Source organism: Thamnophis sirtalis, unplaced genomic scaffold (assembly GCF_051295495.1).
Source record: "Thamnophis sirtalis isolate CommonGarterSnake01/CBP01778 unplaced genomic scaffold, rThaSir2_p1.2 scaffold_4, whole genome shotgun sequence".
NCBI lineage: Eukaryota > Metazoa > Chordata > Lepidosauria > Squamata > Natricidae > Thamnophis > Thamnophis sirtalis.
The window spans coordinates 93,199,780-93,219,875 of record NW_028261384.1 but is presented as its reverse complement, the minus strand read 5'-3'; the positions used below and the strand labels follow the sequence as shown (position 1 = coordinate 93,219,875).

Below are 20,096 nucleotides of genomic sequence, written 5' to 3'. Positions count from 1 at the left end.
AATTCGCTCACCTGAATAGGTGGGTTCCCCACTCCCCCAGTTGGACACTTGCAAAAAATGGTGCAAATTGTCATGTGACAGTGGAACACTACAATTGCCTGTAAACCCAAGCTGGTTGCCAAGCTCCCAAAATGGAATCATGATTAAAGGGGGGGGGGGAGGGGATGGTGCAGCAATCAAAATTTCAAGGGCAGATCGTAATTTTTTTTTTTTGATTGAATGTATCTTTGAACAGTTTTTAGGGGTTGCCTGTATCAGTTGTTTAAAAATGTTTAAATGGAATCAGCAAAGGTATTGTCAAAATGTTCAACAGTTTGGTGGAAAATAAATTTCATGACATTAATTCTTCCCTCAAAAGTATTTTGATCCATTTCTTAATCTGAATGATGAAATGTTTTTCATAGTTTGAAATGATGAAATTTGAAATGTTATTATCAACCAAACTGGCAATCTTGTCTAGGATAACATTATTTAATAATAATATCAGTCTATTGCCAAAGGAAGCTTACGTCTTGCAACAATACCTTTAACACCATCAAACAACATCTACTCTCCCAGGTCCTTGTGAAGGATTTGGTAGGCAGATAAAAATGTCAATTCCAATCTAAACATCTGGCTGACCACCTAACTAACACAATAACTTCTGCAATTATTGAAAACCTACTTCTGTTTGTGCTTTTTTTCAATTATATTATTTACTTACTCCAATTTAAATAGTACATTTATTGTGTAGGTTTTTTTTTTTGCTTAAATGTAAATATTATTTCCTGTGAAACATTTTCCATTGAATCTGCAAATACATAGCAAAACTGTCAAAATTTGTAATTAGATTGATACACTATTGAAATAGTGATACATGTATTTTTCCAAACCAGTATTCCTGAAGTTCTTTCCTCTGTTTGGTTTTCAATATTTTAAACAAAGTAAAAAAAAAAAAAAGAGAGAGAGATGACTATATAGTGAGTGGGATTCATTTACTACAGATGTAACATTGGGCCAACCAATGCTTTGAGTCCCATATAAAAACAAGTGATTAAAATTATTGCAAAAGTCCCAAACTCTTACAAGAGTAATCTGGTTTGCATAATATCTATGATTGTTGACATTCTGAAAATTCTGATGATATTGTAAGATATTTAGTGTTTTTAATGTTTTTAACTTTGCTACAAACTGTATTTTGGAATACCATGAATGTCTCATTGCTGTATCCTGATACTGTACAAAGGAAACTTTTTCTCTAGCCTGATGACTGATATGTTTTTGTGGAGTTCTTCTGTTAGGCCAAGAGTGGGAAATGATGGCATTTTTCTGACTTGTGAACTTCAAATCCCAGAATTCCTGAGCCAGCATAGTGTCCACAAGTCCTAAAGGGGCCATCGTTTCCCACTCCCCATGTAATTTGTTTCTATAGTGTTCTTATTTATGAATTGAATTAGAAGATAAATCTTGCTGTGTGCTATGATATCTTCACTGTTTTGCCAAATGTCAATTTGATTGGTACTTCCTTTAGACAATAAGGTATACGTTGCTTCTTTTTCTGTTAAGTAAACTTATTTGAGAGGAAGTGTGACTGGATAGTATTTACAAAGCTCAGAAGATAAGTTGCTACACTTTTCAATGTCACATGGAAGATTAGTGGCATTATAGTGTGTGAGCATTCTTCCTATGTACTGTTTGATTTTCTCCTCCCCCTATTGTGATTTTGTGGAGAGTGAAAGAAAAGAAAGATTATTTTTGCAATGTTGTCATTGTGGTAGATCACCTTTTTCCAAACTAGTTTCTGCCAAAAGGCGGAATTCCTTGTCTTTGACCATTTCAGCTGGAAATTCTACGGTATGTCAGAAGAGGACTGAACTGAAGAGTTCATATTACCTCCATAGGCTTTACAAACGTGTTGTGAAAGACTCTATCATTTAAAATGCCTTTTCCAATACAAACCTCACTTGGTCCTGAACAATATATTTATTCAGTGCTTTGACATGTTATATTGCTTAAGTGTCACATAATCACACATTTCAATACTGTGTTTTCAGTCACACCTTTGGATGTAGTGAAAATCCGATTGCAGGCTCAGAGAACCCCATTCTCTAAAGGTAAGTAATTTACTCCTTGATTGCAGAAGGAAAAGTTGATGTTATTGTGGAAGTATTCTAACCTACTGAGACTCACTCAAGTTCAAGACGGACACGCAGTACATTGCAAGCCATTTATAGCAATTTGGAGCTTAGGTTGTATTATACATTTATATGATCTCTCAACCCATCAGAAGTGCTATATAGAATCAGATGAATATCCTGCCCTGTCCAGTGTGCTTGTCGCATGAATATCAGCAGACATGTTTGGAAAAGTCATAAGCAGATTCATCAGTGCAGTAGCAAACTCTCAGCAATTACTGCTGATCCTGAGAATAGTATTTTGGGATTACACATGACTACAGTAATAGTAATTGGCTGATTTTCTCTCTGTAAATTTGTCTAATCCAAGTTGATTACCATCATTGAAGCAAATGATTTAATTATCATTTTCTCCTTTAAAAAAATCTGTCTCTATTCTCTCTGCTTGGAAAAGCTTTCTGTGCTTTAAAAAAAGAGCAGCGTTTTCTTGCATCTAGCTTCTAAAATCATACTGCGCAAGAGAACTGTGCTAACTGCTTTTGGAGGGGGGGGGTGGATTTGAAGACTAACTTTTAGGAAAGGCACTGCTAGTGCATAAATGGGGCTGACTTGGGGACCACGTTATTGCAGGGGATCATGCTGAGAAGATTTATAGTTATTATTTATCTCCAGTTTATAGTTTTATCCAGGCCTGGATAAACTGGTTTAAAACCTTTTTAAAGTGAAGACATCAGGAAGATTTATATAGGTTTTCAGTTCTTTTTAATCAGGCACGAGTCACACATTTTCAAACTCATCACCATAAGAGCCACAGTATTTAGACATATGTTTAAAATGAAGAAACCTACTTGGGTGGAATCATCGGCATCTGTATTTTTTTCTATCAAAAAGAAAAGGAGAAACACCTAATAACTTTCATAGTGGTTTTTCACTCCTCCAGCTCCAGCTGAAGCTCCTGAAGAACAACTCCCTCTAGGCAACTGTTTCTCCTTCCTAATCCCAATTGTCATTAAGTGTGTCCATGTTGTTTCTTTCAGTGTTGTCAGTACAGTCTATGCCCTGGAGCATTCACCAGCCCAAATGTGAGTATTTCAGGTGCTTTCCCAGCTAAGGTGCCATGGTCACCTCTCCAACTCTTTCCCTGTTCTCACTCCCAAAGGAGTGTTGTAGGCTCTTAGTCCTTCCCCCTCCTTCCTGACTTGTGTAGGAGAAAATGTTCATATCCATTATTCCTTGAGAAATTTAGCACTCATTGGTCTGCAATAGAAAATAAATGACAATGCAGTTTTACTGATCCTGTTGCCTCTTGATATTTAGGACTACAAGTCCAATAATCACTGAAGTAATTAACTGTGATAGCTTGATGTTTGATAATAGGAAGGCATCAGGTCAGAGAAACTGCTGTAACATATTGGCTGGATTGAAATCAAGAAGTTCTTGATATGAACCCTTGTTCTAATGAAAATTTATAAGTGGTCCTAGGTGAACTAGCCTATTAGACTTGGATCCCATAATTCCAAGATTTTAGAGGATTTTAGATTCTAAATCCTATTAGTATCCTATTAAATGGAATTATTCTAAGTAACTCTGAGTTGTTTATACATACCAACATACACATATGGATCAACTATGATAATGTTAAATTAGCAAAATACCTGGGTTCCAAATTTAGTTTAGCCGTTTTTACCCAGCCTTCCACTGAAAAAAAACTCCAAATGGCATATTACAGATGGTCCTTGAATTACAATTATTTATTTAGTAACTATCTGAGCTTACAACAGTAGTGAAAAAGGTGAATTATTACTATTTTTCACTCAACTGTTGCATCATCCTTATGGACGTGATCAAAATTAAGATGCTTGGCAGTGCCCTGGGGTCATATGATCACCTTTTGTGATCAGACAAGCAAAGTCAACGTGGAAGTTAAATTCACTTAACTGTTGCTAAGTTAACAACAGTGATTCACTAAAGAATTAAGGCACAAAGGTTGAAAATGTGGCAAAATTCACTGTCTTGCTTATCAATAGAAATTTTGGGCTGAATTATGATTATAAGTTGAGGACTATCCACATATTATTATGTGAGTTGTGGTTGCACAGTGGTTAGAATGCAGTATTGCAGTCTGACTCTGCCCACTGCCATGAGTTCGATCCTGATTGACTCAAGGTTGACTCAGCCCTCCATCTTTCTGAGGTGATAAAATGACTCAAATTGTTGTGGGCAATATGCTGACTCTATAGACCACTTAGAGAGTGCCATAAAGCACAATGTAGCAGTATATAAGTCTAATTACCATTGCTATTATTATCAAAAACAAAACTGAAGAAAATAATGAGGGAAAAGTAAACTTGAGTGCAAGTTCTGAATTAGAAAGCTCAGTGACATAACTGGGACAGCCATAGTGTCAATTAGAGCTGTAACTGCACAATGGAAGGTTGCTTTGCCTCTCTCATCAAAATCAGCTATTATAAATTAATATATGTAGCATGGGTGAACAACCTTTTGGCTTGCCTTGGTCACATTGAGAGGAAAGGAATGGTGCGGTACCCCATACGAGATGCATACTGTAGCAAAGGTATATAAATCATATAACAATGTTAGTAGTTTATGATCTTGTGGGGTCACATTACTAGTTGCACTGGGCCGTACATCGCCCACCATTTTAGATTAGACATACCTGATCTCTAGGGAGTGAAAGTAGGAGAGAAGAGTCCTCCAATACACACAGTGTACGCAGTATAGCCCTTTAGATGGCAGGAAGGGGAATAGCTTATTTGAAAATTCTCATTAAATGAAAACCTTGCAGTAAGGTACCATAGTCAAGGAAAGGTTTTACCCCAAAACTTTGTTTCCTCACCTTTCTACTTCAGGTCTTAATTTAAGAAAAAGTATTTTTCAGCCTCAAGTCAGGTTGTATGTAATTCCGATATTAATTTAAGATATAAGAGATCTGCTGTCTGCTAGACGCAATCTATCCCTTTAGTTGGCAGAGAAGAGATTATTAAAAATGTATACTTCAGCCCTGTTGTTCTTCAGCCTCCAATAGGTTACTGAGGAAAATTCTCCTTCCCCTGTAGTAGTTTAAGAGTTGATCATCTTATTTTACTGGCTGTAATCTAGGCAGTAGAATCGACATAGATTCTCTAATCCTACATAGGCTAGGACATTTCTAAGGCACCATACTCTTTTCAGAGTAGAATTTTCCCTTATCTCTTCTGAGTAGAGGATTTGTAACTTCTTCTCTTCTTTGACGTAACTCCTTCATGTGAGAGACATGTGGCTGGATCAGTATGCATTTTGCATACAATATCTTCCTGCAAATTTTCATTCTCTGATCAGAAATAATTATACTGAATATCTTCCCAAATGTTAGATTTTGCTCAGACATGATCTAAGATTTTTAGAGGCTTAATTTTCACTTTCTTCTTTCATCTTTATTGCCAATATAGGAAAGGAAAACACTATAGAAATATTTACATTTTATTTTGTAATCAGGTGAGTTAGAATGCTTTAATGGAAAGCTTGTATAGATGGAACTAAAAATCAGGTAGCACAAAATGCATTCATCACTGCATGTGGTGATAATGGGTAATTATTTCTTCCCTTTTCCATCTCAACCAATCAAATTCACAGACATTTAACTCACCTTATGCATATTTCCTCTTCATTTTTCTTTCAATAAATCATGATTTTCTCGTTAATTTATATCCAATCTGGGATCTTAATTTTTTTTAAAAACCTGTGGTTTGGCTTGCTTGGTGTGTTGTTAACATCAGGGATTTGGTGATTTTTCAAGGGAATACTGTCCAGCGCAGGGTTTCCCAGTTTCTGGGCCATAGACCATTATTGGTCTGTGACCTGTTAGGAACCATGCCACACAGCTGAAGGTAAGCAGCAGGCGGGCGAGTGAAACCCAAACTATCCCCCTCCTGTTGTGTGGAAAAATTGTCTTCCACAAAACTTGGTCCTTAGTGCTAAAAAGATTGGGGACCGCTAACCTAGAGGATATCATCCTGCATGGATGATGTCTCCTTTTCATAAAAACAGCCTTTTAAACATGAATTGGGATTTGTTCTTGGGTCTCTTAAATCTCTTATGGTGGAAACTCTAAATTCTTTGAGAATTGTGTGTGTGTGTGTGTGTTATGCACTATTAAACACAAATAGCACTTAAAAAATAAATGACTTCTTGATCATGATAGCTAAGAAATATACACTGATAAATTTGATGAACAAAGAAAGAGTAATATCTCAATTATGAGAACCATATAACTTTTGGTATCAATAGGGCAACTCACAAATCCAAAGGAATTTTTTTAAGGGAACTCACGAATGCTGGAATTTCATGCTTGTTGTGGATAATGCAGACATGGAGTAAGCTGGACACTCACTGATTTAGTCTATAATCAGCTTAAACTAATGTCTGAGAACAACTGGCAACAACAGTAGAACTGGAAAATAACAAAGCAGGGCACTTCATAAGAAATAATCCTTCCTGCCCTGCTTCAAATAAAATAAATTCTTCTATCTTTGAACAAGCAGACTTGTATAGCCCGTAGATATAAGCCTACCTTTCTTAGGAGAGTCATCATCATCATCTGAATTATAAGTAAATCAAGATGTGAGTTCTATTCATCTGGGCAAAGTGGAAATACAAATTATGTTTTGTCATCTGATCACAACATGTAAGCAGGCTCTCATTTTTGGGGGGGATATGAGCTTTTATTGCTGTTAGTTTCTTTTCCTTGTCACTGGTAACAATGACTGTCTATATCTGTGCTGGTGAAAGATTTTTATTCAAAGATGATTTTTGAAAATGCTATATTATAATACTGCAGGCTTGAGAATGTGATATACTTGAGACCAATGCTTTAGCTATAGCTGACCTAGTTTTGAACCCTAGTCATCCTAGGTAAGTCCTAGATCCTTCGTGTAGAGAAAAAGCTATGCATGTTGCTGAAGCCATAATTTCTAAGCATCCAAAATCTCCCTTGCTGTCTCTTTCTTCCTGCTTTTGAGAGAATCCCAGCTTCCGGCTGCACATTTGCAAGCTTTTTCCTGCGTCTGTGAAGGCTAGAATCACAAAACTGCACTGAGTGCTTGCGTTCTCTGCTTACATGGCTAGCATTGGGAGCATATGAAAACAGGGCAGCTAAAGTGTTTGAGGAACATAGAATATTGAGAAATTTAAACATTGAGAAACTGTACTTATGGGAGGCAGAGTATTTAGAAACACATTACTTGTAGCAAATCAGCGAACTATGTGTAAATTCCCTACCTCTGAGAACCTTTGTTTTTGTCTTCCTCTCTTCAACAGGGAAATGCTTCCTTTACTGCAATGGCCTCATGGACCATCTCTATGTTTGTCAGAATGGAAACAGCTGCACAGCCTGGTATAAGGCTCCCACTCACTTTACCGGCACTCTGGTAAGGCTCCACATGAGAAAGGGCAGAGCCCTCTGCCAGCTAAGGAGATCAAGTAGATTGTGTTTTCCACTTGAGTTAAGCAAATTACTTAAGCTTCCTGTGTTGCCAGTGTCCTTCAAAGGTAAAAACTGGTAGAAGTAATATTTTTATCTCCTTTCAACACAGGGAGGGAGGACCTCTGCTCACTTATGAGCTGCAAGCTTAGTGGATAGAGTTACTCCCACTGAGGTGTGGAGCTATCTGCTTCATTGCCTTTTTTTAAAAAAATACAGTATTCGATTATGCTTTTATTATTTGATATTTATTTTATCAGATACTGTTATTGGTTGAAGTTAATTGTTGAGTGTTGTTTTTAAAATCGGCATGTGATTATATGCCTATGAAAATAAATAAATATACATTTCCTTAGGAGTAACTAAAAGAATGGTAGCTTTAACAGTTTAGACTAGCTATCCTCCACCACCAGATGCATTTTCCTATCTAATCAGCATGGGCAAAGTCTGGGCTGCCTGGGAGCTTCAGAAGTTGTAGCATTTCATGCCTATTAAAATACAAAATGGAACCTAATCCAAATCCTCTAAAAAGGAAGCATTTATTGTTTAAGACCTGGAAACAAGAGGCTTAATAAGAAACCAAGTCAATTTAGGTTCTTGCATTTGCTGAATTAAGGTTACTCACATTCCCCTAAAAAGATGTATGCCATTGGAGAGGTAGTCTAGCCTATTTGAGAAGCATCTAGTTGGAAAAAAGTGGCTCTATAAAGCAGAAGAATGGCCTCTTTAATCAGTTTTTTTTAAATTATTTATTTATTTAAATTTATTGGCTGCAGAACTGTAATGGACTCTGGGTGACATACATCTCTAGCGGAAAAAAAACAGTTAAAATATAGAATCAGACAGTTCTGACTCAAATAATCTGATAAACAACAAAATCAGAAAAGCAATGATTAAGAGTAGAGCCACTGATCTATGAAAGAGTCCTTCTGGTATCCCATACAAAGCTGTACAAGAGCCCTCTGCGCATGATTGCCACCTTTTCTTTGAGCAGGAGTCATGAATCCAGAACGATCTCCAGATTGCTTACCAGGTGTGTCTGGAGAAATGCAGCCCCATCCAGCATTATAGATGGTAAAACCTCAGGTACAGAAGGGCCAAAACTCAAAGGCATTCAGTCTTGTAAAGGTTCTGCTGAAATTTGCTGTTCCCATTTAGATTCCCACAGTCTCCAGATTCCAAGGAAGGATATCAACAGCTTCATTTAACTTACAAGGGGTGCAAATGTATAACTGGGTATCATCATCATAGCAATAGCAATAGCAGTTAGACTTATATACCGCTTCATAGGGCTTTAAACCCTCTCTAAGCAGTTTACAGAGTCAGCATATTGCCCCCAACAACAGTCCTCATTTTACCCACCTCGGAAGGATGGAAGGCTGAGTCAACCCTGAGCCGGTGAGATTTGAACAGCCGAACTGCAGGACTGCAGTCAGTTGAAGTGGCCTGCAGTGCTGCATTTAACCACTGCGCCACCTCGGCTCAATATACTGATGGCACCTTTGCCCCATGGTGATCTCACTCAGTGGCTTTATGTAGATGTTAAATAGGACTGGATTGAGCATCAAGCATTGAAGAACCCCACAGAGTAGGAGCTGAGAATTGAGCCTCTCACTCCCAATCAACACTGACTGAAACCAGCTGTGGAGGGAGGAAGTAACCCAATGCAACATCATGCTGCTTACTCTCAGTCCCCAAAGCTGATCCGGAAGGATATCATGGTCATTAATATCAAAAGCTTCAGGGGTGTGTGTTGGTCAAGAAAAAAGAATAGATGTACTCTGCCCATCCTGCTTCCACCAGAGATCATTCAAGCATTGTATGGGTGCTGTTTCTGTCCCATAAATAGGTCTGAACACTCATAGAATGGATCCAGGTAATCCATCTCCATCTCCATTTCATCTCTGACCATCTTCTCAACAACCTTTCTAAAAAGAATATGTCGACTAAGCTCACAGGACAGGACTTGTATATAAAATCTGAGGAAATTTTTACCACAGAGGAGAACATGGGGAAAAAAATCGACCTGCTTTAAAGAAAAATGCTTTTTTCTCGTCTAGCTATTCACTCGTCTGCATGAAGTTTTTGATTACTGAAAATGTTCCCTAGCTTTGTGTTTAGCAAAATTGGAATGGACAAACTATGTATGCTTTAAAACACTTCAGATGGGTTTTTTTTTCATGCTAACTTGTCTCTTCATGTCTATACTTTCTTGTTCTTGTTCATTTTAGGATGCTTTTGTGAAGATAATACGGCATGAAGGTGTTCGATCCTTGTGGAGTGGCCTGCCACCTACTCTGTGAGTCTAAAAATGATTAAAATAAAAATCCAGGCAACAGAAGTCTGGGTCATAAACCACTATCACTGCTTTAAAATATTCTTATTTATTCTCCCTCCTTCCCCCAGTTATTAATTATAAAAAATCAACTGGGTTTGTAGAATAGAAGGCTAAAATTTTCAAACCTCTACATCCAGAAGTCATAGACTCATCCTCTAGGTAACAGTGGAGTAATTCCAGCTCTCACCTCCTGTCTTCCAAGTATATCTCACCTAGCATTTTCCTCTAGAGAAAGAGAGGTGTTGCACCCAGTACAGATAATCCTTAAGTGACAATCGCAATGGAGCCTGCCCATTAGGGCCTGAAGTCAGGATAACATTAAATGAACTGCTTCAAATAATGACCAGCCATCCCTGCTCTCCCCAGTGCATAGGGACTGTTGATCCTCCCATCTTTGTCCCAATTAATTGCAAAAACTAAACTCCCTACCTCCAGTCTGTATTCCTGAAAGCTGAAGAGTGGAGGGATTTTTCTGCAGCTTTTTCCTTTGAATTGGAGGGGGAAAAAACCTCCAGAAATTTACCCAACTGTCTTTGCAAGTGTTAGCCGTTTGTCTGATTACCCGTAGAAGCATTCTGCAGTTTAGTCTTTAAGTCCAAGCTGGGCTCTACCTTTACTGTCGATCTGGCAATTAAAAAGCAAAATGAGACAAAAATGAGAATAATGTATATGCAACTTCCTGGGTAAATAGTTTAGAGCTACAGGATTTCAGTTCTTTCCTAAGAGAGAGAGCTAAGAAAATGCTATCACAAAAAAGGGAAGAGATGAAATATAACCCCTTTTAAAACTTTAAAAAGTAAATGCAAATGTTCAAAATTGTGGCCCAGAAATTACATAGTTGCCCTGAATGAGACTAACAAAATGCAGAAGAAATGCTGCAGGCATAGCATAAGATGGCACTTCAGATAGGAATTTATATAGCAGAATTTTAAGAGAGAGATTACATGGAGTTGTAATCGTTATACAGTAACTCATTGTAAATATTCATGTGCTCAACTAAAAGAATGAGAAAAAACTGAAATTACATCAAATTTACCAGCTTGACTAGAAGCACAATAAAATGAAACAGACTTGACTTAGCACAGTTATCACATAAGAAACAGTCCAATCTGAATTCTGAGTAGAACATACAAGTACTGTATATCTCTATTTACAAAAATACTGACTGTTTTTGAAGCAAGATCAACTATTTCCTTTTACTTTCCCCTTTTCCTGGAATTCCAGTTTCACTCTAAAGCTCTGCGAAATTATGTCAGTCTTCCCTTTTCTCAACATTGGTCTGGCAACTTCTCCTTTTATTCCCTTCTCCAGTTCTGCCTTTGTTTCTTTCAAAGAGTGAATATTTTCTATTCCCAGGATTGAGATGGGATCTATAGCTAGATCAAAGGGCTTCCCGTGGAAATGCAGATTCTGAATCTGCAGTCTTAAGAGGATATCTTTATTGAGAATATCAAAGTTATTCTTGCCGATGAATGGAAGTCCATTTGACCTATATCCAAAAATTCCTACATGGCTTCTGAGAAGTCCATTCAATTGATTGCAGCCCAAACTATATAATACTCAAACTTTTGAATATCAGAAACCAGAATTAGGTTCTTCAGAATTACAAGGTTTTCTCTCTCTCTCTCTCTTAGTGCTGCTTGTTGAATTACAGCACTCTTTGTTTTGATGCAAAATGTTGGAGTTGATGTCATGAGATAGATATTGATAATAGATCAGAACTAGTAGAGCTTCTATACGTGTGTACATTCTCTTTTCTTTAGAGTTATGGCTGTCCCTGCTACCGTGATCTATTTCACTTCTTATGATCAACTACGTGATTTGTTGCATGTTAAGATGAACAGCCAAGGACACTATATCCCACTGGTGGCTGGTGCAGTTGCCAGATGTGAGTTTCATCAATTTTTGTATACTTGCAGGAACTGTAGAGTTTGCTGTTACTTGAAAATTGCTTTAAAGCTAGGGGAGGGAAATTGCCCTTTCAAATGCGCATAGCCATTAAGGTTGTGCCTTTGAAGCAAGTATTTTGTAAAGTATTATGATAGCATAAGAGAAACCTCTTGGAGGTTTTAAAACAGCCACATCCTTTAAAGGACTTACGTGATTCTTTGGAGGGCTAGTCCGCAGCCCTTCAGGCATGGGTTCGCACACAATCAAACCCATTGTACTTTGCTGGCAGTACCAGCAGAAACATCGTTTGTGCATAAATATTCATAAGTGGACATCAGACTTTAATATGGCCACAGATGTCATCTAGAAGATGTGGCCACCTTCAGGGTTTGAGGAGAAGTGCTTTGTGAAATGTTTTGGATAGCTATAATAATCTCCTGGGGCTCTGTGGTTCTGCAACATTAAGGTCTGTAGGTTTCAAAATCTTTTTTTAGAGTAATTTAGGACTCTGATAAAAGGCTGACCAAAAGTACAAGTTATGAACCAGCATTCAGATCACTTCTGCCTGAGACTCACCAGGCCCTGAGCTTTGGTTGTCCATCCCTATCTGTTATACAGTGTTTACATTGGCTTATTTTAGCAGGGTATTATACAAAATATTGGTGTAAGACAAAGTATATGAAATAGATGGAATATTTGAAATATTTCTGTAATGTTACATAAGCAGATATATTAGAAGCTTCTAGTTTATGATTTGCTTTATACTCAAACGTGCCAAAGGTTCTGTATCATTACTGTCAGATTCATCTGTATTAGAAACATAATCATAATTGCTTGCTAGAGACTTCTCACTAAATGACATCTTTATAGGAAATGGTGTGTGCATAATGTTTATTAATATCAAGCATCACAATTAAAATAAGGCAAAATTTAAAACAATATAAAATTTAAAATGCAAAATATAAGATTAATATTTATAAATATAAGTTAAATAGATCTTGCTCAGAAAATAGCAACATTAATTGCATTCTGTCACACGTACCATGAAGTCCTCAATGATTAGGACATAAAGGACAAGTATACATATGTGTTGTTGTCTGCATATCACCACAATCACAAAGGGCAGAAGCCACCAGATAGCTCCATTTGTTTTGTGCGTCTCTGGATGTTGTTATACCGGTGCACAGTCTATTCAATGGTTTCCATACTTCCCAGATTTTGCCAGACCCAGTTCTCCATTGGTTCCATCTGATGTTGATTTTTTTATAGCTTTCCATAGGTCCCTTTTGAAAATCTTCGAAGACTTCCATCAACCTAAGGAAGCTTTTCCTGGATATTAATCTTTGATAAATTGGTCGTAGGCCATAGAATGGAAATGGTTTACACCAGGGCTGTCAAACTCGCGGCCTGCGGACTGGATGCATCACGCGCTGACCACGGCCAGTTTAGTGAAGGGGGAAAAAGTCCGCTGTGATACCGCGAGTTTGACACCCTGGTCTACACCTACATGCGTGTATGAATAATGTATATCTGCAATTCTTGAAATTTTTATCTGAAATGTGAGTGAACACCCTCTTGATACACTCCTTAAAATCACATTGATGTCTAAGTGTAGTTTCTATGTTTAAAGATGGTGATAGGATTCCTGTGAGATTAAGTAAAATTGGGTATTTCTATTAACCGCCCCAAAGCATCAATTGCCTTTTATAACCATAATCAACACTGTGTGCAATCAGTTCTCCCAGGTTAATCATTGTTATCCACTTCACAGTCAGTTTTCAGCCTGGCATTTAGAAAACAGTTCTGGTTTCAGTGACTCTCTTCCCCAATCCAAGGAGACTGCTGAGCAGGGGAAAGATTTAATGCTGGAACTTCTATTGATTTCCTTCATATTATCCACTTAAGGACTACATTGGTTTCTGTGCCAGTGGTTTTTATAAAAGAAACCAATCTTCCACTTTGATATTCTAGTGGGTCCCTGGCCTGAAGCACAAGGAAGGAGCGTTGATGGATAAAAGTCGGTTTCTCATGCCAGATTGGGTTTTCTTCCGTAGTGGGTGCAGTAACTATGATCAGCCCCTTGGAACTCATACGAACAAAAATGCAGTCTCGTCAGCTGAGCTACCGGGAACTTAGTGTCTGCATCCAGTCTTCAGTGGCGCAAGATGGATGGACGTCTCTTTGGAGGGGCTGGGGTCCTACAGTGTTACGGGATGTTCCTTTCTCAGGTATGGATTGAAGAAGTGGAATCTGGGTCACTAGCAACAAGAAGGATTTAAGGAGATTAGAATGCATTACAAACAGAGCTGGTATCAGTTGAGAGGGGCATTATTTTAAAGCTGAAGATCTATCAGTTTCTTAGTTGTTAGGTAAGGAGGCTGTGCAGTTGCCACCTTGAGCTCTTTAAAAAAGAAATTTGCGTTCTTTAAAAAATTACAGAGGAATGGGATTATACGATTACATATATAATAACGGCCCTGGTGGCGCAGTAGTTTGAAGGCAGACTCTGCCCACAAGCAGGAGTTTGATCCTAACAGGGCTCAAGATTGACTTAGCCTTCCATCCTTACGAGATCAGTAAAATGAGAACTCCCATTGTTGGGGGCAGTTTGCAAATAATGCTTCAATATTGTAAACTGCCCAGAGAGCACTGTAAAACGCCATGGGGTGGTATATAAACCCAAATGCCATTGCTGTTGCTACACACCCCACAGGAACCCATTTTCACTTCAAAGTTACTCTCCAGAGTGGTAAATAAGAGTTTGCCTAGGTCTCCAGGCCATTCCTACCCGGGCAGTGAAAGTTATTTCTGACTTTTCCAGTAGTCTTCTACTAATCTAATCTAATAGTCTACTTAGTCTGGCTAACTTCATTTGAGCAAAACTATCCATAGTGTTAATGTTTTGGGAGAGCTACAAACTGTACAAATGACCAAAGCTTCTCTTTTATTCAAAGAAATATGGTGAGTTGATATCTACAACTTCTTTCCCTTTCCCCCATGTTTCCCTTCCTGTTGCTTCCCCGCAGCTCTGTATTGGTATAACTATGAACTAATGAAAGATCTGCTGTGTGGGCAGTTCTGCCTTGATGAAGCCACTTTCATGATCAGTTTTGCAGCTGGAGCTATTTCTGGCATGGTGAGTTCCAGAGTTTTATAGGCCTTTGTATAAACATGAAAACTTGAGATCTACCTATGATCCATAATACGTTGGAGTTACATGAACTTTATAATGGGCAATGAAGACGAATCTGTAGGGTTTAGATACAGCCCTGCTGTAATTCCCACTGGCTCAGTTATCACAACAAATAAAAGCGAGTTCCTGGAAGTTGTATTCTACAAGTTCCCAGCCACTGGCCATGTTGATCAAGCCAGTGGCCAAACCTATAACTACATTTGAAGGGTCCTTTTACAGATGGAAATCCATTTTAGTTAATTTTAGTGTATCCTATCAGTAGAATCTTCCTTTTCTCTACTAAACAGCCTAGCCATTGGTGTCTAGGCCTAGTTTTATTTAGTAAAATTTCCTTCCACATCCATTAGGTTGTGTTAGAGCCTGACATTTCTGCACTTGAACTCAATGATCCATGGACCACAGAAACTAATGGTCTTACTTTAAAATTATATTGTTCATTGAAAGATGGAAGTCTACACATCTTAATACCTCTTTCTGTTTAAAGCACAGAAGGCTAGTTGTTCAACTGGGCACGCTATGAGAAGAAAGTTTCTAAGCACATCATAGTCTCCTTAATTGAGTCCTTTGCATCATACTTTTTTATCAGTTTTAGAAAGGAATATGTAACTTAAATCTTGGCAGTAAACATTTATCATATCGTCTTTCTTCTTTCTTACCAGAATGGCTATACTTTGTCCTCGGTTTTCAGTCTTTAAAATTAATTTTCAGCAATAATTAGTATTCAAGTTAAGAACATGAGATAAACAAATTTGTTTTCATCCTGTGTACATGTTGTACAGATAGTGGCTAACAGAATGTTGTCCCTGTTCTCCAGGTGGCTGCTACTTTGACTTTGCCCTTTGATGTTGTAAAGACCCAGCGACAGATTGAGCTAGGAAACATGGAGACGCTCCAAGGTAAGAAGTGAGCAACTGCCAAGAGTAATAGGTAGCTGTTAAACAGTAGGTAGCACCTTTGAATATATACTTTATAGAATTATAGAATAACAGAGTTGGAAGGGACCTTGGTGGTCTTCTAGTCCAACCCCCTGCTTAGGCAGGAAAGTCCCCTGTTAAGAGCTACGATGGTGTAGTGGTGAGAATGCAGTATTACAGTCAACTTCTGCTGACTGCTGGCTGCCAGCAGTTTGGCAGTTTGGGTCTCACCAGTTCAAGGTTGAGTGAGCCTTCCATCCTTCTGAGGTTGGTAAACTGCTTAGAGAGGGCTGTAAAGCACTGTGAGAGGAATTTACAATTGATAGAGGAGAAAAGGATTGAATTTAAAAGTCATAAAGAAAAAAGAAGACACAGAATGGTGAACTGAAGAGGCAATCCTAGCTCATTGGCAAGAAATATTACTTTAACTTTTGATCAAAAGAGTTTACCTCTGGTTCTTATTCACATGTGAAAAGTTGCAGGTAAGAACCAATCCAATTCAATTCAAATGATATTCAAGTTTGATTTTTCACAATTATCTTGGCCAAGTGAATAAATTTCCAGAAAGATTATTATTTCTGGTCCAGTTAGTACACAGCTTCTAATTTGACAGAGCTTGCTTGAAGTTTTGCCTCTCCCAAATACTTTCTTTAAAGTATTTGCAATGTGTTTAACAACATCTAGTTGGAGGAACAATTTAGCAACAAACTGGTCTGCCCTCATGAGAAAAAAGGCTTCTTTCGCTTGATTGTAATTAAAATAGTCTCATTAATACGTTACATCTGTGCTATGTGGTGAATTGAAAAGAAAGAGACATGTCATTCTGTGGATGCCCAATGTAGAATCTGTTTTATAATTTAGAGTGGATGGTTGCATGATTAATGCTATCAAATTACGATATACTTGGTATGGGGAACATTGATAGGACAAATTTTCCGAAAAGAAAAAAAAAGAATTATCTTATAGTGCTCCCACTCACACTCATGAATACATGATTATGTGTAACCTAACATATGAAACTCATATATTAATGCAGGTCTGCAAATATGAAAATGTAATATAATAGCAATAGCAATAGCAGTAGACTTATATACCGCTTCATAGGCCTTTCAGGCCTCTCTAAGCGGTTTACAGAGAGTCAGCATATTGCCCCCAACAATCTGGGTCCTCATTTTACCCACCTCGGAAGGATGGAAGGCTGAGTCAACCCTGAGCCGGTGAGATTTGAACCGCTGACCTGCTGATCTAGCAGTAGCCTGCAGTGCTGCATTTAACCACTGCGCCACCTTGGCTCTAACAATTGTATAGCAGTTGACTTGTTTACTACTTGTTCTTTTCTTCTTTCTCAGTTACCACTCCCAAATCCACATCAACTTGGCTACTTATGCAGAAGATTTGGGCAGAATCTGGCACACGAGGGCTCTTTACAGGTGACATTGTCTAATTTTATAGTAAAATCTCTACTTTAACCTTTGGGGAAGATGGGCTTGTTGATGGTGAAAATTATGGCAGTGAAAATTAAAAGTTCTATAATCTTGTACTCTTAAGCCTTTCTATAATCATTAAAACAATATTATTTCTCTGCTTTTGACAGTGCTAATTGGTTTGCATAATGTCAGTATGGTCTGACAATTACATTTCAAAGAAGATAAACATTCATTTGCATTTCTGCAGCTGTCATCGCAAGATGATTGGCACTATAGAACTCCCTTTCCTTATGTAGATAGGAAGAATGATGGGGGCCGCAGTGGCAATCAACTATTATACCCTTCACCTCTATATCAGCAAAAAGGCAGGATAGCTTTGCATTTGGCAAGATGTATTTACTTGTCCTCTTTCTCCCTTTCTTGCAATTTCCTTCCAAAATTCATATAGGTTTTCTGCCTCGTGTTATCAAGGTGGCTCCAGCCTGTGCTATCATGATTAGCACATATGAATTTGGCAAGACCTTCTTCCAGAAAATGAACCAGGAACGGCAGTTAAGTAGTCTATAGAAGCCTATAAACAGAGCTTTGGATGGTGGCCTCCAGATGGACCAAAGAAATGCTGATAGCAAGAGAAAGGACACATTTTGGTAGATGAAAAAGAAAAAAAAAGAAAGAAAGAAAACCAAATTTGTGAATAGGGTTGGATATAAAAGCGGACCCAGCTGTGAATAATATTAATCAAGATTGAGAAGACCACATAACCAATAAATCTCTTGCTTCCTTTCCTTATAGGATTTCTCATTCATCAGGCAAATTCCAGGTGCCTTTAGCTAGCTTCTGGTCTCCTGCCTTTCTCTTTTTCCTGATGGACAACTAAGCCTCTTGGCTTTAGACCCTCTCCTCTTTAGGTACTGTCAAAATTGGATGCTATAACTTTTGGCTCATTTGAAGAGGAGATGCTCCAGAATATATTGTGTTTAAACCAATTGCATAGTATGATCCTGGAGTGTTGGGATTGTTGGTCAGTTGAAAAAGGAAAAAAAGCAGGGGGAGAAAACAGTCTAGCATTGTCATGCCCACTGCTTCATTACTATTATGATTTTTGGTAGGTCTTCAGAGTAAAAGTTGCTGGTAGACAGCAGATGTTTCTATATGTATCTTAATTTTCAAAGGTTCGATTGGCCTGCATGCTTTTTTTTTAACCTGACTTTTCCTGTGCATGACGAATATAGTTGTCTAAAGTTGCAATCCTACATTGGACTTTTGACAGCTTTGAATAGAAACACTGATTTTGAACACTCAGGTTTTGCCCAGCTCTTCCCTTCACGCTGTCACAAACAGTTTGAACTCTGAAATCTTCACACTGAGTAGCATGAATGAAAATAAATTAGACTCCTGTTCTCTGGTTCAATATTTGCTATATTGAAGGAGAGCTGAGAATAGCCAGCCAAGGTTTGCTTTGATGCCAGATATCTCATGTAGCATCATTAGCAGTTAATAGTCTTGTCCCTTCTATGTTGTAATTTATGTGCCTGTTGCTTACATATTTGTGGAGGGGGAAAAGCTGAGCTTTTTATTTCTTGAATAAAATCCACTTTTTTAGCAAAACAACAGTACACATTACTTGATTGTTGACATGTCTTTCTGTTGAGTTTTTCTTTCCTTGCATCCTCATCAGGTACCCTTACATTTTATTATAAAACTCAGATGACTGTTTTGGGATCTTTTGACCGTGCTCTTGGAATTTAGGAAGAACACTGAAGAGTATCATTTTCTGGTGCTATCTGAAATCTTGGAATGACATACTCAAAAAAACACAGATTATAAATTTAAAGAACAAAATACATTATTGGAATTGATGTACGAACACAATAGAACTACAAACAATTTGATGGGATGTAGAAAAATATAGTGAATCATTTTGAAACAATCAAATTTAGTGAGAATGCCCTATTTACAGAACTTAATTACTTTCGCTTAATTTTTCTTAATACTTTTTGGTTTTCTTACCCCATAAGGCAGAGGTCAGCAAACTGCGGCTCTGGAGCCGCATGTGGCTCTCTCCTCCCTCTGCTGTGGCTCCATCACCGGTCGGCGCCACAATTTTGAGGGAAGCTTCCAGTGGGGGTGCGGGGAGAAGCACAGTACACCAGAAGACTCTATGGCAAGGGGAGGGTTTCCCAGTTGTCTTCACAATTGATAGGGTTTTCGGTTATGATAGGTAGAGGAAAAAGTACGCTACGCTAGGAGGAAACTGGTGGGGGAACTGAACTTCCGGTCAGCTCCAAAATTGAATAAGGGGCTTCCAGTTAGGACCTTTGTGGCTCCCAGTGTTTTCTGTGGGAAACGGGCCCACATGGCTCTTTGAGTTTAGGTTTGCTGACCCCTGCCATAAGGGAATAGCATGATTGGAAAACTTTTTTAAAAAAAATCAGGCAATGTCATCCATCTCAATTCAGTAATGTTCCCTGTACTCTCTAGGACCAAAAAAATGGCACGCACACTGCCATGTGGCATCTGGTAACAAAAAGTATGTCTTCAATCTTTAAAACTCTTTATCTAGTGAGAACTGCCATGATTGAAGGAATGCATTTGATTCCTAAATAAAATGCTGAGTGTTCTTTTTATTGTTTTGTCTCACTCTGATAGGTTAATTCACTAGATTTACCCATAAATATATTTCATTGTACGAACAAAAAGGGGAAACTTGGTTTCAGTGGATGAGTTTGCAAAACATGATA

At 38.1% G+C, this 20,096-nt stretch overlaps 1 protein-coding gene across 4 annotated transcripts in view; it reads left to right on the top strand.

Moving 5' to 3' along the window:
• The window catches only part of SLC25A39 (solute carrier family 25 member 39), a 30,490-nt gene extending 11,512 nt beyond the window's left edge, over nucleotides 1–18,978 (top strand). For 3 of the 4 annotated variants that reach the window (XM_014062744.2, XM_087713425.1, XM_014062743.2), the window contains 10 exons: nucleotides 2,034–2,093; nucleotides 3,152–3,196; nucleotides 7,431–7,540; nucleotides 9,825–9,892; nucleotides 11,695–11,819; nucleotides 13,876–14,049; nucleotides 14,848–14,957; nucleotides 15,829–15,910; nucleotides 17,278–17,358; nucleotides 17,804–18,978. In XM_014062744.2, the coding sequence (XP_013918219.1) occupies nucleotides 2,034–2,093; nucleotides 3,152–3,196; nucleotides 7,431–7,540; nucleotides 9,825–9,892; nucleotides 11,695–11,819; nucleotides 13,876–14,049; nucleotides 14,848–14,957; nucleotides 15,829–15,910; nucleotides 17,278–17,358; nucleotides 17,804–17,922 (974 nt within the window). In that variant the 3' untranslated portion in view covers nucleotides 17,923–18,978. The remainder of the gene's footprint in view (nucleotides 1–2,033; nucleotides 2,094–3,151; nucleotides 3,197–7,430; nucleotides 7,541–9,824; nucleotides 9,893–11,694; nucleotides 11,820–13,875; nucleotides 14,050–14,847; nucleotides 14,958–15,828; nucleotides 15,911–17,277; nucleotides 17,359–17,803) is intronic. The other variant, XM_014062748.2, reaches the window with a different exon arrangement.
• Nucleotides 18,979–20,096: the final 1,118 nt, after the last annotated feature.